Source organism: Malus domestica, chromosome 17 (assembly GCF_042453785.1).
Source record: "Malus domestica chromosome 17, GDT2T_hap1".
Taxonomy (NCBI): domain Eukaryota; kingdom Viridiplantae; phylum Streptophyta; class Magnoliopsida; order Rosales; family Rosaceae; genus Malus; species Malus domestica.
The window spans coordinates 30,080,214-30,107,500 of record NC_091677.1 but is presented as its reverse complement, the minus strand read 5'-3'; the positions used below and the strand labels follow the sequence as shown (position 1 = coordinate 30,107,500).

Genomic DNA, 27,287 nt, shown 5'->3' with positions numbered 1-27,287 from the left:
AGCATATATGGTTAGGAATTGCTTGAACAGCTAACTGACGTAGGAGCCTTAGAGAGTTGACAGGAGAGTTCAGTACCCTCAACCGAGTGTTGAAAGTACTAATTTTTGGGAGACTGCATAATTTTTTAGGAATACTTCAGTCCTTTGAATTTCAAGAATATTTTAGTCTCTGACTAGCCCCCAACGCGGAAGGGGTAATTTGTGTTTGAGAAATGGTTAGCAATGTGACCATCAACTAACAAGATATTTGAAAACAAATGAAATAGGAGTAGAGAGAAAGAGAGAGATGTGTGTTATTTCACTTCATTGTGCTTTTATTTATAGTACTATGGAAGGTAAATTCTTTATCCCAAATATGATTATAACTCTAATAAGATAATATGTAGTCTTAGAGATATCACATATGACTGCAACAAAAGGAAGATTATGGACTGACCAAAATATAGCTAGGCAGATAATTAATGTTAAGCTTCCATAACAATTAGGGGGACATATACTTTAGTGGTTAAATTAATGCTTAAATTTGTCCAAGTTTGATGGCTTGCCCCTTACAAATTATAATGAAGCTAGTTCAAGTTGGAAGGATCAAGTCTTAATCGTGAATTGTTTTGTGAATATATTATAATAGGAACTATTGAAAAATTTCAAGAGTTTTAAGAACCGTTTGATAACTGTTTCGTTTTTAAATTTTAAATCTAATTATACAGAGTCAAATATACAAATAAGGGTTTTATTAGTGGTAGATTACTCTAGCAGTTATGGCCTTTTCTTCAACTCACTGCATCCTATATTCAAGCCCTCTCACTTCCCTTTAATGCAAATTAATGTAGAATACTGCATCCTATATTCAAGCCCTCTCACTTCCTTCTCACTGCATCCTAAACCCTATATGTATGTATGTATGTGTAAAAAGCTCTACTATCAGATTCCTGCCCATACTGACTCAAGCCAAGAGTACTGAAACTTCTTATAAACATAGCTTGAGTCGGCATATAGAGAAGTCTCAACTCAGGAGTAGAATTATCTCCCCTTCTTTTTTCATCCCATTTCCTCTCATTCTCTCACACATTGTTTTTTGTCTTATTGTCTCTATAATAAAATCAATATAAAATATTAACGTGGTTTAACCGTAACCATTCAAGTAGGAGGAGAGGAGAGAGATTAGGAGGAGAGAAAACCCTTCCCCCTCAAGTCACGCCAATATCTAAGTTTCTAAACAAAACCCTTTAGCCAGCGTTATGAAGCTCACTTGTGCCACTTACATATAACAAGGTAGCTGGACTGTTGTCCTCCCCATTTGTGGAAGAAAAAATAAATAAGAATGAGTGCCAGAGTAATGAATTTAATATTTTGAATAATTCCCTGTCTTTTTCTGGGGTTGTTATCCCTCTCAAACCGGATTGGATCATATCCGGATTCAAATTGTAGGTGAATATCTTAGAGATTTTCATATCTTAACCATCTTAGAAATCATTTTGAATTCTTTTACTTAAATCAAACACAAATGATACTTAATAAAAACTGACCGGACGATATACGATAAACGGTTAAAATGTGAGAATACCTAGGATACCCAGAAAGAGAATCCGGTCCTCATCAACCAACAATTTGAGGAATCTTATCTTTATTATTTTTCATTGGTTCCATCATCCCTTGACTTTGGCACATAGCTTCTGGAACAATATATATATATATATATATTTATTTTATTTTATTTTTTTTTTATTTTTTTTATATCAATTGGCAACATGAGAGTAACTCAACTTCTTATAAGTACATACAAGGTTGCCTCCTATCATCAATATGAGATTTTTTTCTCAACACTCATGTGAACAACACAAATGGGGTGACGTGGAGTACATGTGACCGTTGACTTTACATGTGGACCAACCTGCTATGATACCATGAAGAAAGTTAAGGTTTTATCGTAAAAACAATTGGAATATGAGGAATAGTCCAACTTCTTATAAGCACATGTAAGGTTCCTCTTTTCATCAATGTGAGATTTATTCTCAACACGCCCCCTCACGTGTGGTGAATTTTCAAGCCTAACGCGTAGACAACATAAACCGAGTGACATCTAATTAAATCATTTTAGATGGAAATAAATATTAAATTAGTACGTGGCTTCTTCGGATTGCCGGTGGGCAAGAAATTCAAATATGAACGATGAAAAAAAAAACAGAGAGAAAAACATAGCACAAACAAGAGAGGGAGGCTGCTGTTTCATTGAATATGTCAAAGGGCCTATATTTCAAAACTTGGAAGTAGGAACAACTTGTATATTAAAACAAAACAAGAAATCTGACTCTTATTCCTTGTACTACATCCCCATTTCATTTGACGCTCCAGTCTCTTTGCTGAGGTTTTTCCTCCAACGTCCATCATGCATTCCTTTCTGCTCCAATCGTTGTTTCCATTTCTTTTGATCGCTTCCTTCCTTTCGATCAACGTTGAGTTAAGTCTATGCCAGGATGAGGCACAATTCACAAACTGCAGCAGCGCTATCAATTGTGGTGGCATCGAAAACATCTCCTACCCCTTTTATGGGGTAAACAGAGCTAGTTACTGTGGTCAGCCAGGGTACGAGGTCCAATGTCTAAACGAAGTCCCTGTCATCAACGTAAAAGGTCTGAGCTTTAGAATTCTTGAAATGAATTCTACTACTACTCCTAGGACTGTTAAGGTTGCTAGGCAGGATTACTGGGGTACTATCTGTCCTCCGACTTTCGTCAACACCACCCTCAACTTCTCTCTGTTTGATTATGGCTCTGGTTATACAAACATGACGTTTTACTACCAATGCAATGTCAACAACATAGGGCTTCCTAGCACGCAGTGCAACATAAGCAATACATTGAGCCCTGTTTTCTCTGTGCCAAGTTGGATGGTTGAGCAGATATCTTCTGTCGGCTGTAGAGATGAGGTTATTGTTCCGGTTTATACAGCAGCTGCTCAGGCTGTTGTGGCCAGTCAAACAACCGTCAGTGATGCGGTAAAAGGGGGCTTCCCATTGGAATTGGAGATTGACACCGATCAATGCAACAAATGTGAGGAAACAGGAGGACGGTGTGGGCTTAACACTACTACTAATTCTGGATTCAGCTGCTTTTGCCGAGATCAGGCCTCTGCAACCATATGTAATGGAATTAGTAATTCAACTCAACCTGGAGGCGGAGGCGGAAGCGGAAGCGGAGGTACGTCTGTCCCTTGTCATTCTCTAGTAAATTACACATTTGGAACTCCTAGCTAGCTATGTAAGTCTTTGTTTTAGATGATTAGTCGTAAACTGTGTTTATTTAGGCTTGTGTGCTAGAAAACCCAGGTCGAAAATTCGAATGCAAGCAGAGGGAAGGAACCTAGTACAGTTAGAGCCAATTGTTTGCAAAAACAGCAAACAATTGATGGATTTGTTTGGTATCCATGTTGGATTCAATTTTTTGGGTTTGCGAAACCAATTATCACGAACAACTCCTTATATTCCTCACAAAAGCTGCTCGAGCCAACCCTAAAACTCTAAAGATTGTTCATGTTCAGGTCATTTTCATCCCTTGTTGGTGCCATTCCGGTGAACCAATTTTGTTGCTCTTCCCACACGGCAAAATTTTTCTTCTAAATTTCAGTTTTACATATTACAAGCGATCAAATAAAAATTTCTTTACGAGTCAAACGCTTTAGTTCCATCGAAAATTACACCTAACCTACAATACAGCTATACAACTCTCCCGGAAACGTGAGTCGGCCTTTGTTGACTTTGATGATTGTCATCTAAGTGCAGAGGGATTAGGTATACAAAAATCCGAAATTAAGCCAATTTTTCTATTAAGGCGGCTCATCTGTTCGACAACCAATACCTATTTCCTGACGAGGCCACTACGCAAAGTTGAGCATAAAATTAGTCACGGACTTGGCCACCAAAGCTTTCCACTAACTATAAGCACTCCTAATTAAATTAAAGTTCCAAATTGAACCTTCTCTTTTTTAATATTAAAAAAATAAAATAAAATAACAAAGATTTAACCTAACGTTTACTTCGTCACGTCCCCCTTTTTGTCTTCTCACTCGTCCTTTGCAGATGACGATGATTCCACATTCATCTTCTCCTTTTTTTTCAACGACCTTCAATAGTACCCTCTCTCTCTCTCTCTCTCTCTCTCTCTCTCTCTCTCTCTCTCCATGGAAAAACATCTCTATCCCTTCCAGAACATCTATTTACTCCTTGTGATCACAACTACCATATGCCTTTTTCATGTCCGAAAATCTTCGGGTGCGGATGACGATCGATACCTCAACTGTAGAGCATCGTTCCAATGCGTAAATTTTCGGGATGTTCATTACCCTTTTTGGGGATCAAGCCGGCCAGATTATTGTGGCTACCCCGATTTCAAGCTCAACTGCAGCGGAGATGCTCCCGTGATCTCATTTGACGGCCAAGATTATCGAGTCCTCGATATAAATCAATCTACAAGTACTCTACGGGTTGCTAGAACGGACTTTTGGAACAACGTTTGTCCGGTGTCGCTTGCCAATACAACCATAAAATCAAGCCGTGTCAAAAATAATTCAGATGTTCAAGAAGTACTGCTGTTCTACGACTGTCCCCCGCTTAACATTCTTCTTCCAATTCAGCCCACAAGTCAGTTCAGTTGCAGCATAAACAGTACTGCCACTTCCATTAATTACGTTGTCACAAATTTAGGGTTGCCGAATATTAGTGGTAACTGCAAAACGACCGTCACTGCCAGCATTTCTCAATCTGCAGCTGCAAATCTGGTGTTGAATTCGTCCAAGGATAATCTGGTTGCTGCACTTGATTCCGGGTTTGGGTTGAAGTGGGATGCAAGTAATACCTTGTGTGACCAATGTCGAGGGTCAGGGGGTCAGTGCGGGTACAATATATCTTCAGCTGAATTCACCTGCTTCTGTAAGGATGGACATACTCCCTCAAACTGTGAAGGTATGCGCCTAAACATCTTTCCACTACGTTTATGATAGAATTAGACTATCGGTCCAATCCAAAACCAATTAGCAATATGCGGAATAAACTTTAGATTCCTGACCAGGATTGATGCACTCAACAATCTGGGTCTTAGACAATACGCTGGTGTTTGAAGGGTTAGATTGACGCCCCATTTTAGTTTTTGTCCTCCAATTTTAGTACTTTGTACTATGGCAAGGCTTCCTCAGCAACCAATGCGCTGCCTCAAATTAGAGAACCATCTACATTTGTTAGAACAAGTACATATTCTACTCTAACAAGTTAATAGAGTGCACGAATATGAAATTAGAATTTGAAGTGCATAAATTGTCAAGCAGGATTTTCTTAGATAGCTAAGAAAATTTAAATTACCAATTTAGGATGGTTTTATATCCAATTATTTTAGGCTTTAGCACTTATTCATTTGTTTTTTGTTAGAGACTAAGGAAAATGCATGAGAGAAATGATAGATGAAAGAGGGCGGAGGAAGGATGGTGGAATGTGGAAGTAATCTATACGGAATTAATAGAAGAGACGAACTTTAAGAGCATGTAACACACATTATGTGCTCGTGCGCCAATTCTCTGTTTTTAAATTAGTGATCTCACTATGCGCTCTTCTTAACTTTCATCTTTTCCTAAACTAGTGATCTAACTTTGTGCTATGCTAAATTTTCTCCTATTCTCTGTTCTTAAACTACTATTTAAAATTTTATCTTATTTTCTAGAAAGAAAGGAATTTCAGCACACCATTTTCTCCTTGTGCATTCTTCTAAGTTTGCTCCCATTCTTTGTGATTTTTTTTTTCTTTTGAACAAACGATATTATCTATACTAAGGGGGAGAGAGTGGGCTTAGCCTCACAATGGGCTAGCAATAATGTGGTTCAAATTCGCCTTTGGTAAGAATCGAACTTAAGATATCTCACTTATAAGTGAAGAAAAATACAACTAGACCGTAGTACTAAGTGGTTGCTCCCATTTTTTGTTCTTAAACTAGTGCTATTCACTAACAAATAACTTTCTCACTCTTATTGTGGGCTCTCACAATCCCATCCATTTTCTTTCACATTACCATGACCATGACAAAAGCCATGTGGCATTCGATGGGAAACTTCAAGTTGGGTGGGTGCCCTCTTTTTACTGACTTCTTAATAAAAGCATTTCCAAATTATGCTTCTAGATTCCAATCTCCGTTTAGGGTGGCCATTTTCCATGCCAAAACAAAACCAACTCACTCACATCACATGTGTGTCATATGTAGGTGCATTTTTAGGCCAATGCAAATAACCTTGGCAGAATGTTGACATATATTGCTATTAAAAAACTATTTTTGTATTTGATAACGTGTTAGTTTCTCAGCAATATCAACACAAGAATTGTGATCATGTGATATAATTTGCATCCATTAATCAAGAGAATGCATTGTACTATTTGTATAATTTTTTTGTATTTTTTTTTTTCGTGTTTTATTATTTTTGGGGTTTGATAGGGTATATTAGTGCGTTTTTGGGGTATGTGTCGATGATAGATTTAAGAGAAATATTAAGGAGATTTTCTCAAAATTGAGATTTTTCATGAATTTTCTATCACCTCATGCTTTTGCCAAAATATTTTATTAATGTTAACACATGAACTCTCTATTACGTTAAATTAGGAGGTCGCAGAGAGTCTATACAGAATCTCACTTTTGAGAGAGTTTCTTTTGCATTTCTCTAGATTTAAAGTAGGATGGCTCCTAATACAAACAACATAATTCGCACAGTTAATTCTCTTTTCTTGTCATCTAACAATTATTTTGGAAAGCTGCCAAGTTCCTCGTACTAGATGTCTAAATAAATCGACCAAAAAAAAAAGTCTAAACAAATTCTAATGTTGAAATTAAAATTTAAGAACATCTGCTTGCTTTGCATTTGAAGATCTTTTGTGTGTAATTCAGTTGCAAACACTTCTGCCAAAAATTTCTTAGGTACAACTTTTTTTTAATTTTATTTTGGGTCAAATTTCTTAGCTAGGTACAGTTCAGGGAAAATTTCTTCGATGTTTTGATGTTAGTTGAAAAAAGCACATGCATCACATCATCCCACATGTTTAATGCATTAAACTATTAAGGAAAAGGATACGGTCAGGATCATTTTCACGGTGTAATCATATTCGTTCATCGTATATTATGCAGTCAGTGTTTGTTGAGTACTATTTATATTTACTTTTAAATTTTAAATAATTTCTAACCGCACGATGTACGATGAACGGACATGATTACAAGATGTTGGGTCCGGATCCTTTTCCAACTATTAAAAGGATGGTCCATTTAATCAAATTCTTGATGGAGATTGTTCTTATTTAATGACCTAATATGCTTTAACAATTCCTATACTTGGTCAATCAAACATGGCTTCATGTGCGCACTAACACTTTTAGGAAAAATCTTCAGCACCTCTTTTTACTTAGATATAGTGATATACTCTTTGTTTAAGTATTATTTTTTCATTTAATTAGGACTAACTCAGTTTATTGTTATGATATTTCTTAATTTTCAACATTTCATACATTAAGTTTTTTCGTCCTAGTTTAATACCTTAAGCCATAATTCTAAGATGAAAAAAACTTGATATATGAAATATTGAAAACCAAGAAGCTTCGGGACAGTAAATTGAGATAGGACGAAAAAATCTGATTTTTTTTAGTATAAGCGATATTTTACACTAATCTACACTAAAGAAAAAAGAAGAATTCCAACACAAAACCCAATAAGTTGAATATAAAAATCCTAACTGCCAGAACAATTTATCACTTGCTATTCAATTTAAAAACTAAAAACAAACAACACACGATTAAAATAAGTATGAAAATCTCATCGCAGATACGTAGGTAGTAGAAGTCTTCTACCTATAAAATCAAGTCTAAAGATTGTATGACATTCTCTTAATCCACTTGGGTTTCATCCACATTGCTTGGCTCAAACCTTTTAATAGTTAACCAAGAGTCATACTAATTCACAAATACATAACAAGAATTATAGAATTTAAAGGACAAATAACACTAAAATAGTTTCTAAATTGTCAAAATGCCCATCAATTATTGAACAAATATAATTCCATACCATACAAACATTAATTTTTTTTTTTAACAAACGATAATATATATACTAAAATTTTAAAAAGTAGACTAAACTTTATAATAAACTTGTTATAATAATATGATTTAATTTTATTTTTCACAAGAGTCAAATATAATACCTCTCTCGTAAGAATGAAGAATAACACCACTTAAACGTATTAATACCGACGTCAACTAGCAGCCCCGAAAACTATTCAAAAGCGGCGTGCAATCCGCTACCCCCACATAAAAGTCCAACAGTTCCAAGTCAACAAACCACAGCCCACCACGTCATCACAAAACCTCCACTCTTATTAGATTTCATCACTTCCCGCCTCGTCTGCCCCGCTGTCGTTTCATTCCCCCTTCCCGCAATGCTCCCACTCCTCTTCCTCCTCTTCCTTTTCTTTTTCTTCTGCTCCGTCGACGTTACGAGATCATTCCCCGCCGATGCCGACCTCTCCAACTGCACCCAAACCTTCGACTGCGGGCCCTTCCGGAACCTCACCTACCCCTTCACCGGCGGGAGCCGCCCCTCCTACTGCGGCCCGCCGGAGTTCCACCTCAGCTGCGTCGATGACTCGCCCGAGTTGACCATCGCGTCGCTGAGCTACCGGGTTCTCAAACTCGACCCGGTTCGCCAGAACCTCACCCTCGCCCGCTCCGACCTCTGGAACTCGACCTGCACCGACAAACTCGCGAACTCGACTCTCGAGTCCGTGTTCTTCAGCTACGATGAGGACGACGACATGGACGTCACCATTTTCTACGGCTGTAATTCCACCTTAATCAGTCCTAAACCTAAGAACTGGTTTTTCTGCGACCTTAACTTGACTTTCGACGACGCTTATTACGTGATCGGGCCGGTACCGCTCGATCCGATCATGAGCGGGTTCAAGTGCTCCGTCGGGATTACGGTGCCGATTCTCAAAACCACGGCGGCGGTGCTGGTCGCCAACCGGTCTCTGTTTGGAGAGGCGATCATGACCGGCTTCAATGTCAATTATACCAACCCGTACGAGAAGCAGTGCGCTAAGTGTCTCAATGTCAATGGGCTTTGCGGGTTTGACTCGGATAAGAACCGACCCGTTTGCATTTGCGGCAATCGAGTATGTAACCCAGCAGGTATTTCTTTTTCTGGGTACTGTAGAGTTTACTTCTAGTAGTTTTGGGCAAGTTTTAGGTTGTGCTTGGAGTGCCCAAATTTGAAAATTTACTGTGTTTTTGTATTTTCCCCGACCTCACAAAACGAGGAGCCTTCTTGACTTGGTATCACGCTTTAGAGTGTCTTTTCATTTGTAGAAGTCAAATATTGACACAAGTTGTATCTACAGTTTGTTAAATTCCTGCATGGATTCCTAACTTCCAATTCAAGTTTGGATATGATGATGTTCTTTTTATTAACATTTTGAATCTGTTTGGCTATTTCAGGAAATAAGCCGCAAATCAAAATAGGTAATATATCACTTCATTAACAACTTATTGTAATGTTTCCAATGGCATCATGGGACGGAGATGAAAATCTAAACAATATTTTATTTCATCTTCAGGTCTTGCTGTAGGAGGTGCAATTCTTTTCGGCGTTTTCGTAGGGTTCTATGTATATTATTTCATCCAACGCAAGAAGAAGAAACTTGCTGCACAGACTCAAAGCAAAGAGCTTCCTACACCCCTTACTAGCAAGGGTGTTGCTACTCCCTCGACTGATCTCTCGCAATTTCAGAGCATCCCGTCTTATCCCTCTTTTACCTGCAAGTCTGACTACGATAATAAGGGGAGTACTTACTTTGGAGTTCAGGTCTTCAGCTATAATGAATTAGAGGAAGCCACTGAAAATTTCAACCCCGCTAAAGAGCTTGGAGATGGAGGCTTTGGCACTGTTTACTATGGTTCGAAAATACTTTCTTTTCCATCTTTGCAAGCAATTTAGCTCACAAACAGATAATCTTGGTTTTATTTGGTTAAATGTTCTTGTAATTGTTTGACCAGGTAAGCTACATGATGGCCGCGTAGTGGCTGTGAAGCGCCTTTATGAAAACAATTTCAAACGTGTGGAGCAGTTTATGAATGAGGTCGAGATCTTAACTCGTCTTGAACACCGAAACCTTGTCAAGCTGTATGGATGCACCTCAAGACGCAGCCGAGAACTCCTCCTTGTTTATGAGTATATTCCTAATGGAACAGTGGCTGACCATCTCCATGGGAAACGAGTGGAATCCGGCTGTCTTAGTTGGCCTGTTCGATTGAGCATCGCCATAGAGACAGCTGATGCACTGGCTTTCCTCCATCGCAATGATGTTATACACCGTGATGTCAAGACCAACAATATTCTCATAGACAACGACTTTTGCGTGAAAGTGGCTGATTTCGGTCTGTCGAGATTGTTCCCCAACGATGTCACCCATGTGTCAACCGCTCCGCAAGGGACTCCCGGCTATGTCGATCCTGAGTATTACCAGTGCTATCAACTCACAGACAAGAGTGACGTATATAGCTTTGGGGTGGTCTTGATCGAGCTTTTATCGTCTTTACAAGCCGTGGACACCAACAGGCACCGTCATGACATAAATTTGGCCAACCTGGCTGTCAACAAAATCCAAAACCATTTAGTGAATGAGCTGGTGGATCCTCATCTTGGGTATGAAACAAACTACTCTGTTAGGCAAATGACAACAGCTGTGGCAGAATTGGCGTTCCGGTGTTTGCAACAGGAGAGGGATATGCGACCAACCATGGACGAAGTGTTGGAGGGTTTGAAAGCAGTCCAAAACGAAGATCTTGGTTCAGAAAACGGCGAAGCAGTGGTGCTGGATATTCGATCAGACGAGGTTGGACTTTTGAGGAATATGCCACCCCCGCTTTCACCGGACTCGAATGGAGCTGATAAATTGGTTAGCGGCTCTACCACACCTAGTTCCTTTTAGAAGTAGAGATTTCCATATCCTCCTTCCTTTTTTTTTTCAGTGAGCTTCAGCCTTCAGTTCTAAAATAGATGGTAGAAAGTATTGTAAACACTCATAAGCAGATGTTAAAACTTGAATGTCTTTCTATATTACCGGTTGGTTTTCGTTTGATGTTGATGCAAGATACTTTGGAGAAGCATCATCACTATTTGGTGCATGCTAGGCAGCCAATGTACATATATATATGAAGCTTTTTACTTATTCTCTTTTCAGCTTTACAGATCTGTGTTTAGTTAAGTTGGCTAAAGTAGTGTGCTCTATCTTCCACACCCGAATTTGAATCTCCTCTCTATAATTTACATGAATTTAGTGTAATATCATTTGTCAAAAAATAAAATACACGATTTTTTTTTATAATTCATTCCTTTTAAAATGATTTTTTTAGTCGGATAAATATGATTTTTTTCTTCTTTCAGTAATTCTCATTGTTTAAGATTAAATGATATTTTTGGCATTCCCAAAATCCAATTTTAACTTTTTATTTTCTTTTTTAACCTCAACAGGTTTTTAAGAGATGGGACAGAACTATTTAACCCAGGTCATGCTGGTGAGAGCACTCTAGCTGCTTCTATCCTTCAGATCGTGGGATTGCTTGGTAACTTGAAATTCTAGGGTGCCACAACACTAATGTTACTGCCGGATTGGAGACTAACTTGGTATACGGTGACACAGTACAGTGTACTTTCTTCATTACACGGTACGACAGGGATGAACTTGAATGGTACGGTATTTTGGGTCGCGGTTTGTTCTGGAGATTTAATTAAGAGTCAATTTAATGTACTATACAATTATGTTACATTTTTATATACACAATCAACTAATATTTATTTTTACACTTCATAAATAATTGAACAACAACAAAAGTGATATACTTGAACATTCGTATCTTATTTGGGTCATAGATATAGGCAAGTTTGGTAACTAAAAATATCACCCAATGAGAATATTACATGTGGACGGTAAACACCCAAATAGACGAGATTGCCCCTTGCTTACCTGCGAGAAAGAAGCCACCCTCAAGACCACTCTAAGAGCTAGCTTGAGATTGCCGTGTTTTTTAAAAAGCTGTTTTTTATGTGCTTTAAAAATAATGTCATAAAATAAAATAGTTGAGGGTTTGATAAATCGTATTTCTAAAAGTGTTGTGAGCATGAAAAATATTGTAAAAGTATTTGGTAAATTTTTAATGTAGAAAGATAGATGTGGGAGGGGCAGTGGCAGGCAATGATGGGAGTATGATGATGGTGCCAATAATAGGGTGTGGTAGCAGTGGTGGCAGCGATCGTGGTGGTGACGGCGACATCGTTAGCGGTAGCAATGATGGTTGAGGTGATGGCGCCAAGGTGTAAGGTTGATGGTCACAGTTGTGAAGGTGGAGGCGATCGCGATGGTAGCCGTGGGTTGTGGGCAGCAATGGTGTTGTGATAATTGTGGCGGCAATCACGATAGTAGCCGTGGTTCTGAGCAACAATGGTGTTGCGATAATTGTGGAGTAGGGTGGTTTTACCAATAGTTGGTTGTGGTGGTTGGTGATAGCGTTGATGGTGGTTGTAGTTGTAGTAGCAGTTGTGTTTGTGGTAGTGTTGGTGGCGGCGACAACAATGAAGGTGGTAATTGTGGTGGTGATGTAAGGAGTGGTAGGTGGTGGGGAACAAGTTTTATGGAAAATGAGTATTCAAATACGACACTGACTAATTCAAGGAGAATGTCGAACTTACCTTCAAAGATGACATCGCACATATCGGAAGAGCACCGGAGTTTGAGGCTTCACAACAGGAGGAAGCAAGCAACTACTTCCATCGTGCCCTTCAAGCCTGTGGTGCACCAAAACAAGACCAAAGCGGCAAATGGTATATATTGTACCAAGACTTTTAAGTCCTACCTTCAAGAATGGCAACCTGGCACATCCTTGACCCAAGGGCAATAACTCTCCAAGCTACTAGTTTTCATTAATTGTATCTCTATGGATATTCTTTTTTATATGCATGCATGAGTCCTCCACCATCTTTTATGGTCTTACATGATCTTTTTGTGAAGTAGAATCATCAGAGGCTTAAAGCACTTACATAAACATATGTGTTAAAATATGTGGTCCCGGATCCTAACTATATATAAGAGAAGCTTGGCTCCTTAAGATTGAGAAAGAATTCTTCCTCAATTTACTTTGTATTCGATTGACAGAACTTCGTATTTACAATTGAAACCATTTATATTATAAATCACTTTGTAAAAATTATCTCTACAAAAATCAATTATAACTAAGGTCTTTTAGTCAATCAACGGTAACAAAATAGATAGACGGTTCATAATGTTTTTACCAAATTCTAATTTTTTTTAGAGGTTAATCACAGTTTACTACCCTGAAGTTTCTTGGTTTTCAACATTTGATACATGAAGTTTTTTTAGTCCCAGTCAGGTACCTAAAGTTACAATTTTGGGACACTTTCATACATCAGTTAAATTTTCCGTTAGAATTTATGTTAACTAATGATGTGGCACTCACGTGGACAATAATTGGGTACCACGTGTCAATACATACTCTAAACAGGGATCAAGCCATTCGTAGTTCACATTAGTACTTCAAAGCATTCACAGTAGTTATATGCAATAATCAATTTATAAACATTTGTGGAGATGTCAATCTTATATATGTATATATATATATATATATATATAATAGAAGATAAAAGACCTACTCACCTTAGGTCCGCGCTACGACTCCCTCGCACGAACATTAAGACATCACGAACTATCGTTGCATGCGACCAATTATCAAATCATGTCTCAAAGTTCTTACTAATAGAGCACATAATTTACATAAAACATATCCTCAAGGACGTTCAAGAATAATTTGAGATCCATTGACTAAGAGTCCACCGTCGATCTTCGATCGACAATTGGGTCCACAACCCTGTAAAACTCAACCCGGAAGATCTGCATCTCGAATTTTAAATCTGTAACTTCTCATGATACAAAATATGCTTCTAGAACAACATACTTAAGTTTCACTACGATCCAACGGTTGGATCTCCGTCAATTTCCAAAACTGATTAGCGGTTAACATTTTATTTTATGAACTTACAAATCCAATTTGGGAAGATCCGTATGTCAGATTCCCAATCCGTAAAATCCTACATTCTTCAAATATTACGTACTACAATGTAACAAAGTTTGGTGACGATCCAACGGTCAGATTGTCGATTCACCTGAATACCTAATAACGTATCGTAGAGAATTTAGGTTCCAACGATCAATCTACATCATTCAAGTATCAAAACTGAATTCAAGACATTTAACATAGCCTAAAAATAGCATTCGCGACCCCTTGGCCACGCACCGCCGTGGATGGTGGTCGGCCGCCCCGACTCGTCGGAAAATTCAACTATTTCTAAAAATTCTCAAAAATTATCGAAATGAAGATCTCGAAGAGTAGAACAAACTTTATACCTGTGGCCAAGGCCAATTTGGCTTGGAAATGCTCCAATTTCACGAAAACCCACCGGAACCCTAGTTTTTGGGTATTTTCGATTTGACTCCATGGATGCTCCGATGCCCCTACCATCACTTGGGCTTTGTTCCTGAGGTTGAGGGGAGCCTATTGGTAGTGACAATTGGCTGAGTTAGCTTCACGATTTATGGATTGCCGTCGAACACCCACACGCACCACCGGTGCATTTCTCCCGAATCTAAGGTCAAATTGTATGAATTTAGGGGTAAAAATGGTAGAGAGAAGGCTAGGGAGGTGTTTCCAGGTGATGGTTTGGCTTAATTCACCAAAATTTGGCCGGGAAACCATCGGTTTCTATGGTTCCCGTCGACCAGGTCACATAGGTCAAGGAAGACCCGTTTTAGGTTCCCTCATTTTCTTCTTCTATCCTTTCCCTGCTAGTTCTTCTCTCCCATTCGTCACTCTCCCTCTCTCCTCATTTCTGATTGGGCAATGCCCATCTCATTCCTCTCATTCTCTTTCGCTGTCATTAGGCAGCCATCCCCCTTTCTCTTTCTCTTCTCTTTTCTCCCACAACCCTTTACATAAAATAATAATAATAATAATAATAATAAATAAATAAGGTAATAAATAACAATCCTTACCAACATACTTTTGGAATATGGTAAGGTAATAGTTCATACACGCCATGAACTAACGATCAACGAAAATCAATACCCTCGCCTCTAGGGTATTCTTGTAAATTTGATATTTTAAGATTTATAAAATAATAAAATTTGGGACGGGTTGTCACAATTCCCCTAATAAAAATTAAAACCCTCAATTACAACTAACTGGACTCTTAATTAAAGCATAAACATCAATTACAAATCGGGTTCATAACATGGTTATTCTCTCTCCTCTAGTGGCTTGCAAACCATAGCTGCTCCTGATTGAATTTTGAATTTGTGCTCTTTAGATTTTGGGGATTAGGGTTTTTGAAAAGGGTGAAGGTGAAGAGGATGGAGGAGAAATAAGGGATGAGAGGTGAAGAGGATGGAGATAGGTCGGGTATAGAGCGTTGGGTGGGCGCAGAGGAAAGAAATGAGAGAGCGGGGGTGAGGTTAGGTAGGAGAGGTGAGTATGGGTTGCAGAGGAGATAAGGGAGGGTGGTGCGGGTTGCAGAGGAGAGAAGGGATGGTCGGTGGGGGTTACAAATAAGAGATGGGAGGATGTGGGTTGCAGAGGAAAGTAGGGAGGGGGTTGGGGGAGGTAGAAGACGGGTGGGTACTTTTTTTTTTATGGTTTTTAATTTTTTTTTAATATTCAAATGGGCCCATATTGACACATGGCACCCAGTTATTGTCCACGTGGGTGGCATATCATCAGTTAATAGAAATTCCAACGGAAAACTTAACGGATATATGAAAGGGTCCCAGAATTATAACTTTAGGTTCCAGACTGGGACGAAAAAAACTTCATGTACCAAATGTTGAAAACCATGAAACTTTAGAGCCCTTTTTTATTTATTTTTTATTTATTTTATGACTATGGTCTCATACTTTATTGATTTTTTTTTTTGTTTGCAAAGATGATTGATGAATCAATATTATATTATATATATTACCCTAATCTTAGTTTATTTTGGTTATTATTTTGGAAGAATTTGATACCTTGATTTATATTCTTAATGTAGGACTTTTGATTTCTTCTTGAACATAAAGTAACCAAACAGATGAATTTTGGAGTGATTCTAATTGGAAGATGTTTGTAAGTCTTTCAAGATGATTGTAGCAAAGTTTCAGATTTTCCTACTAAACCGTTTGACCATGTCAATGAAATAAAGGTCCAGTGCGTAGCTTTCCCAGATTGACTTTTTTGACGTTTTGGGTATTTTAGAAGTCAAGATTGCATATTTTGAGGAAGATTCTTTCTAAGAAATTGTTGGGGACGACTTAAGCTTTCAAAAGAGACATTTTGGGACCAAATCGAAGTTGATTTGGTCAATCAAAAGTCTGATTTTCTGAAAAGTCCGAATTTCAGTTCAAATAGGACCTCTTATTTTCTGTTTTATTATTTTATTATGTTTCCTTGTTTTATTTTAAGACATTTCTAGGTAGGGTTTTATTTTGTAATAGTATAAATAAGGCTATTTAGCCATTAGAGAGAAAAAAAGGAGGAGAACACGCGCACTACTTTAGAGAGCTTTTGAAGTTTATTTTCAAGGTGTTTTATTTCCATGTTTTTAATAAATTTTGTTTTATGATTGTTCGTAACTAGTTTCTTTTGACAGGGCAAGGCCACGAGGCTTATCAAGAATACATAGTTTCTTTTCAATTTACTTATGATATGCATGTTTTGAATTATTAATCACCGTTTTAAACTATCTAAGTGTCTTAGTGATTCGTGACCATTAAGATATTTAGAAAAGTAATTTGACACACTTTGGTCGGAAGGTTCCCTGAAATTGGCGATGGCTTCTGGTGGTTAATAATTATAATTTCACTTAGGATGAACACCACGTTTTAAGGGTTGTATGGTTTTTCAAAGGGTTTTCATAAAACTTAATGAGTCTTTAAATTGTTTTCTAGTTGAGGATATATATTAGGAAACCCTAACCTTCAAAATATGCATGGATAATTCATAAGTAATTGGAAGAACTGCTTAGGATTGTTAAGGTAACGACAGAACCCTAGGGGTTCTTTAAATTGTTTTCTAGTTGATTTATTTAATTGTTTTTATTATTTTAAATTCCAAAATCAACATTTTCTAAACTTTATTTTAAATAATTAATTAAGAGTTGGTTTTAAATACAAATAATTCATTCAATCCCTGTGGAAAACGACTTTGCTTGAGCCGTTTTTACTATAACTACCTTGTTCTCTTACAAGTATTTTTAAATGTTTTTATCTTTACATTTACAAGTGGTAGAAATCTTTATAGAGTGATTTATAAGATTAACAGTTCGGATCATAAACTTAAAATTCCGTGAATCGAACCTAGGAAATAAAATGAGGAGGAACTCCTCCTCAACAATTATGGAGCTAAGTTAATTCCTACATACATAACAAAGTGGAGAAGATAAAAACGCCTCATAGATTACAGCAAAACTAAAATATAGTTGAAACCCAACAAAACTTAAATTTGGGGTTCAACTCTCCCTTCAATTTCCATCATCATCCACTAGGCAATAACAGAATTACAAAGAAAACGATATCAAATTCAAATTTCATCAAATCCGGCAATCAAATAACAACAAACCTCATTTCCCCATACCTTCTCTTCTTGACTTCACTCTTGTCTCGTACCTAACGTGAAGCCAAATATTTCATCACAGCGTGCCACGTGTAAGCACAGCTGGCCTGCAGCCCATAGGACCCCTAGGCGCCGAACAAGCCCAGGTAAAGAAAAAGTTTTTATGAAGTCGGTCTGGGTTTGGTGAAGGATTTGACAAAGCAATTGGACTAGAACGCCCCTCAAACTTGAAAAGTCATAACTGGCTTTAAAAAATAGATTTATGATACACAAGGGTATTTTTGTAAGAAAACAGAGAAAATAAAATACTAATTTAAACTATCAATCAACAAAATTCTCTTTGTTAACTGAAAAAAGCCCCAAAACCGTATATTAGGGCATTTTTTATTGGCACCCTACAATGTTAACTTATGAATACATCCCATTTTCTTATATTTAGTCTGAATTTCCTTTACTATCCTAATTTAAATTAGATAAAAACAAAGAATCCAAATCAGCACCATCTTCATCATCCTAAAACCTACTCCTTCTCGACAACCCCACACCATGGCACCTCACTTAACAAAATGATCTCAAGTATACCAAAACACATGTTGACTTACAATTAAACTAGCCAATAGTCTCATAGAAAGTCAATTCCTAATTGACACAGAAGGATTGCTTCTCTGCAAGTAGCATTTTTCAAAATTTTCACGGTCATCAAGTTGGTATCCCTGATTAGGCTGGTATCAACATTATAAAAATCAATTTTATGTCTTGCAAAATATTAGCTGAAGTGAGAATTCTAGAGACAGAAAGAACAAGTAGCGCCTGTAAATATTAAAAAAAAAAAAAAAAAAAGAAGCCTTTTAAACAAACGTATGCACTTGCAAAAATACCAGTTTTTTTTATTAAGTGGACAAATTTACACTAAGGTGTTTGATATATGTGCAAATTGCTAAGTTGCATGGTAGGTTAAATATAATATTTGACATTAAACTCGTCGTTTACGAATATAAAATGATATATTTACATATTTACTTCCAAGTAGTAAAGTCTAAAGAAAAAGTTAGAGAAGGCATCCATAAAGCCGTTTTCCTCACTTGTTTTTTAAAAGCAGCACCCCACATTCCACTTCATCCCTGTCCTTATTCCACCCTCCTCTCCCCACCAAAAACAAATAAATAAAAACAAAAAAAAAATGCATTTTTCAGCTCCATTTGCTCACTCCAAACAGTGAATAAAGCAATCCCACCACTCCCCAGATCAGATCTCAGCTTCTCTCTACTCCACCACCACCCAATGATTTCTATCCACTGAATCATCCATCGTGAATTTTGTACACCACCGACTGATCGTTTCCCATGGCGACACTGCAGAAATTCAAGCTCTTAGCGACTCAATGTGCCGTCGCCGGAAGCCCAACGCGAAGCCCATCGGCCAGCCCAGTCATCCACCTCCGCCGCCGCAAGACGCTAAGAATGTTCCTCACTCGCCAGGATCGCCGCCGATTGCCTCGCCAAACCAATTCCTCGGAATCTCCACCCATTGACGGTGACAATCGCAACGGTGATTCGCCGCAGAAGAGCAAGGAGGTCGCTCGGGTTCGGCGCAAGCTGAAGGACCTCTTCGTGTCGTCGCCGCCGTTCGAAGATAGGATTTCGGATAGGAGGAGTGGAGGAATTGGGGACGAAGGAGAAGGACGAGGGTTGTTATCGGCAACCGGAAGTGGTGATGGTGCCGGTGAGATTCCGACTCAGCGAGGCGCAGGCTTGTCGCTTCGGCCAATAACGGCGTCGTTTCGAAATAGGTTACTGAAACGAGCTTGGCGGCCTGTTCTGGTTACCATCCCCGAGTAGCTCAATTTTCTGTGAATGTACGGATAATTCCTTTTTTTTTTTTCTTTTTTTTTTGGAAAATATGAATTTTTGGTACTCTGGAGTCTGGAGTCTGGAGTGTAATCTTTAATATGTTAGTTTTTTTTAATTTTTAATTTTAATATAAATAGTAAATAAGAAATTAAATTTGTTTTCCGAAATAAGAAATTTAGATTCATATATAATGTTTGGTGGCAACGGATTTTGGCGCCCCCAAAGGCTAATGTGCGCCGGCAGTTGCTACTGTTAACGAGAAGCGTACCGACCACGATACGTCGGGCCTGGCCTTTGCGGCGAAACCAGTCGCGGAACGTGCCGCGCATGTTAGCGTCATCTGCGCATCTTATCATTTAGATTTAGATGTACGTCAAGATCTTATCATTAAAAGCATGGTGGGTTTGTGGAATTTTCTTGTGGTGTAATAATATTTTTATTGCAAAGGAGCTTGGCCAATTGGTCTGTGTCTTTTTGCACTTAAAATAGAATCATTTCATAAAAGAATGATTTATATAAAACGAGTTTATCATTATATGATGTTCGGCCCAACAATATATTTTTATGTGTAATTTCTCTTCAAGTGATTGTAGACATGCAAACTTCAGTAAAAATAAATTATCATAAAACACATTAAATTTTGACATGCAAGGAGCTTCTGTGGCATGTTACTCATCAAGACCAGACAAGTCATCAAGAATACATGTCAACGATTGGTGGAAATTAATATTTGATTTTAATTTAGATTAAACAAATTAATTAATTTAAATTAAAGCACATAGAAATGTCAAATTGAGCAAGATTGATTATTTGATTTTATTTAAATTAAATAATTGATTTATTGATTAATTAATGGAAGTAAATCACGAACCAACCCACAAGAAGTTCAAATCCATCAATAGGCAATGCTTGGAAAGTCTATAAATACAAGGCTCCAAGGCAAAGGAAAGGGATCTAGAAATCATTCAAGCACCCAGATGCTGTCAAAGCTTAAGCACCCAAATACAAGAATTTAGAAAGTTCTCTGTGTTTTTCACCAAACATTCGAAGAATCATCAAGCACTACTACTTGTGTCAATCCTTCAAATCACCAAGAGCCAAAACCTTGTGGCAACCGTTTATCTGAGCTTAAGTCATCGCGACTCTTGGATCAACAACCTACTCATCCACACATCTTTTGGAGATCGAATAAGACATAAGAGAAAACTTGTAAACAGAGATTGTAACCCTAAAAATTCACTAATACAAATTTACTTTGTACACATGTTCTCTTGTTACTTGCTATAGGAAATTAATGTTTTCAGTGACAATGCATTACTAGACTAAAACGCCAATGTGATGGTGAATGTGTTGCATTTTACACATAAAGCTAAATTATAAGATTATAGCCATTTCGTACTACGATCTAATGATATTTCTCTTTACTTGTAAGTGAGATGTCTTAGGTTTGATTCTCGCCAAAGGCGAATTTGAACTACATTATTGCTAGCTCATTGTGAGGCTAAGTTCATCCCTCTTCCCCTTAGTGTAGATAATATCGTTTATTTATAAAACAAATTTATAAGATTAAAAGCACGTGTAATGTCCATTCTTTTCTTGATGTGGATTCATACTCTCAACAAGAGGGTTTGAATGCTGAATATAATAGGTTGAAGAGTAAGACTCTAACTATCAGGACAATCCACCACTTGCATAATAAAACATTGTTCTTGTTTATTTTGGAAGTAAATGAGGGGTAAGTTTTAGTTCGAATTACTGGATAATTCAACTTTATATCCATTAAATTGACAAGTAAGCATAAATAATATTTTCTCAACTTAATCGTAACCGTTTATTTTTTCTACTAATAGTAGTGTGTAGGGTGAAGAAGCAAGGACAAGGTTTGGACGAAGAAATCAGGGGAGTAAATAATTTTTAATTAAAAGACCGTCTCCTTTGGCTTGCATGTGTTGATGTTCAGAGAGGTTCAATTATCAAGTGCATAGACTATTGGGCCCGAGACATCTTTAGTGGGCAAATTTGCGTGCATTTTTTCACGGTTGCGCTCCAAATGCTTGCAAACTTAATCATGATTTGGAACACAAAATGCAGAGGATAATCATTTGAATCATGTCCTTAATTATAAATTAAGACAAAGGTGAGGAGCTACTCGGCTTGTTAAGATTTGAAAGGACCCAACCTTTTCTTTCTGGCCTGAGAAAGGACACGAGGGCCTAGTAAACTTCGTCAATTTGGGCCTTACCTATTATTTTCCAAGAGGTCAGGCTCATGTGGCTGAACTGAACTAGTGTTCGTTGACAACAATACAACACATTAAAAATTCAGATCGATTCGTGTTCCCTTCATATAGTTTTGATCGCACATTTGACATTGTCATCATAACCTTGTATTGTGATTCTTGGACCATTAGATTTTCAACACATACGTTTCGGTTTCGGGTTCAGAACTTTTATTCTTTTAAATTATTATAATAGTTTCAAACTTTCAATTCCTCTTAACAATAATAGTACAAAAAAATATAATTTATCAAACTCTTCACTATTCTTCTTTACAACTGATTATTTTAAAAATACAACAAAAACAACTTATACGCAAAGTAACAGCAATACCAAATTAACGGTTAGTCCAATTAACTTTTGGTAGGGTCCTTGTCTCTTTAGAGCAAAGATTAATTCATTTCATATTTCGACATAATATTTTATAATATTAACACATGAATTGAGGTTATACAAATTAACATAAAATTTAAGAAGAACCTCATTTAAAAAAATATTTCTTTTTTGTAAATAGTGATAGACATGACAATCAGTATTCAGTATTCACAATGATTACGAGCGAGTACAAATCCTCTTGTAGTAAATTAGAGTGATTTACAATTTTGCCCAAAGATCCCACTAACATAACGACATACCACATGCAGTCAGCGAGTCCCCTCTATAATTTTGACGTCGCTGATGAGATATTTTTTAGTGTGATTGAAACACGGAGTACTGCATTATATATGTTATTATATTAATAATGAGTAATGTGTGCTAAAAAGTTAATAATTTAAAAAATACAATTTCTTACCATTTATATAAAAACACGTGATGTGCTACTTATGTTTTCGTCACAATGAAATATTTCTTGTCGCCCAGCAGTGACCACGCGACTCTTCCACTCGACGACACGTCCCGGAACCAAACTCCACGTCAGCCATACAAATCATCGAACACTCGGTAGACCCCACATAGCAATAAACAGCGATTCGGCCTTCCCATTTAGGCCCCACCTCCCTACCCTCATTATCTTATCCCATTCTGTCAGACTAGACATTCATATAAAGTCGCCGTCCTAAAAACCATACAATTCAAAAGTTAAAAGGAAAATTTCGAAAGACTCCGAGCACTTCAAAAGACGACTAAGTGATTTCCTCGGCCAATTTTCAGGCGTTCTCTCTCCGTCCAATTTCCCACGCGCTACCGCCTTCAACCTCCACGCGGCGCCACTAGTCAGCAATCACGTGCTTCTGTCGCGCTCTTGTGTCTACGTCTGTCTGAGGCGAGATCGATCCAAGGGTGTGCGTTAGGGGCCTCTGATATTTCGGTTGCCGCCTGGCGCCTGTGATGAGAAGGACAATAAGATGGGCGGAGTGACCTCTTCGATCGCAGCCAAGTTCGCTTTTTTCCCGCCGAGTCCGCCGTCGTACACAGTCGTCGCCGACGAGTCGTGTGGAGGGAGGCTCCACATTCCGGAGGTGCCGAGGAGGGACGACGTGGATGTGCTGAAGCTCAGGAATCGCCGGGGGAATGAAATCGTGGCCGTACACGTCAAGCACCCCAAGGCCTCTGCAACTATGCTTTACTCGCATGGAAATGCTGCTGATTTGGGGCAGATGTTCGAGCTTTTCGTCGAATTGAGTGCTCGCCTTCGGATTAATTTGATGGGGTAAGTACGTGCTTTTGATTGTGGATTTTGGTTTCTTGGTTTTTGAATTTGATTACTTTCAATTGGGTTGGTAATAATTCTTATGGGATTTCAAAGCTGAAGTTTTTTTTGGGTAGTGTTTGTTAGTTAATTCAGTTTATTTATTGCTAATTAATTCAGTTTAGAGTTATAAATGTGAAAATATATTATGAAGTAAATCTTGTAAAATTTGGAAGCATCACTACAAAATTGGTTGGCTGAGCTCAATTATTTCCTTTTACAAATATTCCAAGAAATGCAAAATTGCAAGTCAATGCCACAATAATGGAAAATGAAAGCAAAAGTATAAAACTTTAACGAAGTAGTTATATTTCTTTAACACGAAGCAAATTGGGCCTAATTGGTGGCACATTATGATGTTTCGAGCTAGTTAGAAGTGAAATTTTCCCTTCCACGGGGACATAGACTTGCGGTTTTGGTGTTTATATGTTATTTTTATGTTCATGTCAAGTTTCTATATTCCCTACAGGAAAAGCTGGATTTGCTACAATGTAGCATAGGAGGTGAATAATGTAACCATAAAGCTCATGTTGGTTTTAAATTGATTATTTGCCCTTATGAAAGTTAAATTTTTACGCGAGCAATTGAAGATAAACTATAATGGTGAAGTTATAATCTTATGTTGCCTAGACTAAAACCTTATGCATAGTTAGATATTAGAATTTTGTTCAGCTGCGTGCAGTCCGTATGCGTGCTTGCAAGCACAAGTAGTGTAGACTCATTTGGAGAGTAATATGTATTTGAAATTATGTGGTTTTAGTGAATAGCAATTTTATGCTAGTGTGCATGCACTTCTAGTTCTACATGCAGTTTGCAAACAATGACAGGAATAGTAGACAATAATGCATACTGTTTCCTTTTATTTACTAAACATCCGGATGAAAAACAAAAAGGGTTTTATATACACCCATAAAAAGCCCACATATCTGAACGCTATTGACAAGTCTGACTGGTTCACCAGTGATCATATTGGTCCTGTAGTTCAATTATCGGCAGATTCAGATATTAAGTACGTTGATCCCATTGGTTTTTCCTTAGCGATATGCATCTTCTTGGTTTGCTTTATGTTCATATACATATGAGAGACAAACGGAACACTTCACATGTAGAAACGCTGGTGAAGAGAGTCATCTTCCACAATTCACACAAAAATACCAATCAGATAATGTCTCAAGAATTTTACTTAAACAGGGGAACATGACAAGATGTTCAACTATCAATCAGATTATCAAACATATTATGTTTGGTACTGAGATTAAAGAACTCAAAAACAAGATTCTTTTCTAAATAATTATAGCAACCAACAAGCATTCAGTCAAGACATATGACCAGTCCAGTAAAGGAGTGCCGGCAGGCTTTGTAACTCTCACCAATTTTTGAAATATCACCAAAAGATACAAGCACATATTAGATACTTCTGCTCACCTGACAGCTCTATAATGTGGTGGTCACAGTGGTTGCACTTGCAGGCCCTTATTATTTTTATTGGCTCCTTTCTTTAACTGATTATAATATGTTTTCTATCGGTGACTTAATTTAATAGTGTTTGTTTACATGGATTTCGCAGGTATGATTACTCTGGTTATGGACAGTCAACTGGAAAGGTTAGAAGCCTAGTCTCCAATTATGCTGTCATAAGATGCTAGCTTCTTAATGTGTTTTCAAGATCTTAGAGTTAGATATGGTTTATCCAACTTAAATGGTGTAATGTATAATTGTCTCTGTGTATCTTTTGATTCATTTGTTTCTCTTTTTTTATTGGAGGGTGTTAGATCATGGTTTCTGTTTACTTCTTGTTCAAGATATTAAGCTTCTGATCCGATTGTTTAAAACAAATAAATTCATTGTACTTTTCTTAGGCTAGGAACTATACAGCTAAATGGGCACTTGAGTGTAGAAAATGTGAATGCAGATATATCGTGCAAAGATGGAATCTGACTAGGAAACTAAGGTTGGAGATTCTTTAGCATGTTAGTATCCTTGTATTTTGGTGGTTGATTTTCCAAGAGAAAAATGGACTGTAGCTTGATGCATCTGAATATATGTTTGTTTCCTTTTGTTATTATACGCAAGTGATAAATATGGGTTTTGCATACCATTCATTGATGTCAGATGCTTGCCAAATTATTTTGTAAATGCGTCTAAACGGTTAGGTTTGATAGCAGTTCATGCTTAATGAGTAACAGTCACCCTTTCCTCTTGAATCAGGCAACTGAGTATAATACGTATGCAGACATTGATGCAGCTTATAAATGCCTCAAGGAGAAATACGGGGTCAAAGATGAACAACTAATATTATATGGTCAGTCTGTTGGTAGTGGTCCCACTGTTGATCTTGCATCACGTTTACCAACCTTGAGAGGTGTGGTATTACACAGTCCCATTTTGTCTGGGCTGAGGGTGTTGTACCCTGTCAAGCGGACATACTGGTTTGATATTTACAAGGTAATTTTGTACCAGTGATTTTACGCTGCCTGCTAGTTTCATCCTCCAAATGGGACTTACATATATTTTTCCAGATTGACCACAAAATATTCTCTTTTTCAGAATATCGACAAAATTTCAATGGTGAACTGTCCTGTCCTGGTTATACATGTAAGTTTATCTCCGCTCTTCCAGTTCTTACTCTTGTCTCTGCGCACACACACACGTCTGAATGCAGACAGAGTTTGAAGTGTAACCACATGGAGTTTTTAGTAAATTTTCTATAGATTACAAGTCTGTAGATTAATGCATGGTAGAGTTTTCAACATATTATCGAAGTTTGTGGTAGAATTGGTAACTTTCTCCTGCTGTTAGGGACAGAAGACATAAAAGGATGCTTCATGCATCATCTATCGGACGAATGAAATAAGTGAATTTGGTTTAGCAAAAACTTATTGTGGTTTGGGAATTGCATTTTAGGTGAGATTTTAGTCATCGTCACCTCATTGGAATCAGGAGAGGGTAGCCACATCAGTTCAAATGGTTATGTTACCGCCAGTCATTCACATTCCCTTTCCATCTTTTCTCATACCAGAAACTGTTGTTTGTTTTGTGTGGAAAGTAGTAATAAAATGTTCTATGCCCAGGGGACAGCAGACGAGGTTGTAGATTCGTCCCATGGGAAGCAGCTTTGGGTGCTTTGCAAGGAAAAGTATGACCCTTTATGGCTCAGTGGAGGTGGGCACGGCAATCTTGAGCTTTACCCAGAGTTTATCAAACATCTAAAGAAATTTGTACACAGCCTTGGCAAGTCAAAATCGACCACAAATGGTTCTAGAACAAGTACAGTAGATTCTGAGAACGAGAACAAACCATCTGAAACCGGTACTTCAGATTCATGTGAAGCGGGTTCTGATCGTCCTGAAGTTTCTAGAAACAGTTTAGATAGTCGACTAGAGAAGTCTAAAAAGTCGAACAAGCCGGAAAAGTCTCGGATGAGCACTGACCGAGCCGACACGTTTAGGAGAAAGAAGGGTTTAGCGTGGTGACTTGTTATTACATGGAGAGCAGCTGAAATAAGGTATGTTATTCAAATGATGTATCAAAATTCCAAATGGAATGGATCTGATTTGGGCGTGGTGTTCACATAAATTATATGTTTCATTTTGTATGTATTTGTATATTCTGCAACTAGGGAAAATCCTGCTTTGTATTTCTAATGGAAAATCAGCCTCATTTAAACATGCCAGGGATCTTCGCCATCAGCATTTCGTGCATTTTCGTACTTTTAAGGGAAGTGATTTTCTCACGCCTTGTTAGCATTTGTA

The 27,287-nt window shown here is 37.7% G+C and overlaps 3 protein-coding genes across 8 annotated transcripts in view; all 3 read left to right on the top strand.

Annotated features, from left to right (window-relative positions):
• Positions 1-11,914, top strand: part of LOC103401794 (LEAF RUST 10 DISEASE-RESISTANCE LOCUS RECEPTOR-LIKE PROTEIN KINASE-like 1.3) — a 13,221-nt gene extending 1,307 nt beyond the window's left edge. Inside the window, exons 1-5 of one of the 6 annotated variants that reach the window (XM_029097944.2) lie at positions 2,012-3,197; positions 9,506-9,529; positions 9,625-9,963; positions 10,064-10,965; positions 11,541-11,914. In XM_029097944.2, the coding sequence (XP_028953777.2) occupies positions 2,387-3,197; positions 9,506-9,529; positions 9,625-9,963; positions 10,064-10,965; positions 11,541-11,570 (2,106 nt within the window). In that variant the 5' untranslated portion in view covers positions 2,012-2,386 and the 3' untranslated portion in view covers positions 11,571-11,914. Of the gene's footprint in view, positions 1-2,011; positions 3,198-3,318; positions 4,958-6,422; positions 9,200-9,505; positions 9,530-9,624; positions 9,964-10,063; positions 11,239-11,540 lie in introns of those variants that run through there. The other 5 variants (XM_070817403.1, XM_070817401.1, XM_070817402.1 and 2 more) reach the window with 5 other exon arrangements.
• Positions 11,915-18,795: 6,881 nt separating this feature from the next.
• LOC103416150 (uncharacterized) lies at positions 18,796-19,743 on the top strand. The gene has a single exon (XM_008354411.4). The coding sequence runs from the start codon at positions 19,063-19,065 to the stop codon at positions 19,555-19,557; it is 495 nt and encodes a 164-aa protein (XP_008352633.1). The 5' UTR covers positions 18,796-19,062; the 3' UTR covers positions 19,558-19,743.
• Positions 19,744-22,850: 3,107 nt separating this feature from the next.
• Positions 22,851-27,203, top strand: LOC114822576 (uncharacterized). Its single transcript, XM_029097189.2, has 5 exons — positions 22,851-23,496; positions 25,103-25,139; positions 25,744-25,980; positions 26,083-26,130; positions 26,607-27,203. Exons 1-5 carry the CDS (start codon positions 23,192-23,194, stop codon positions 27,006-27,008), a joined length of 1,029 nt encoding a protein of 342 aa, XP_028953022.1. The 5' UTR covers positions 22,851-23,191; the 3' UTR covers positions 27,009-27,203.
• Positions 27,204-27,287: the final 84 nt, after the last annotated feature.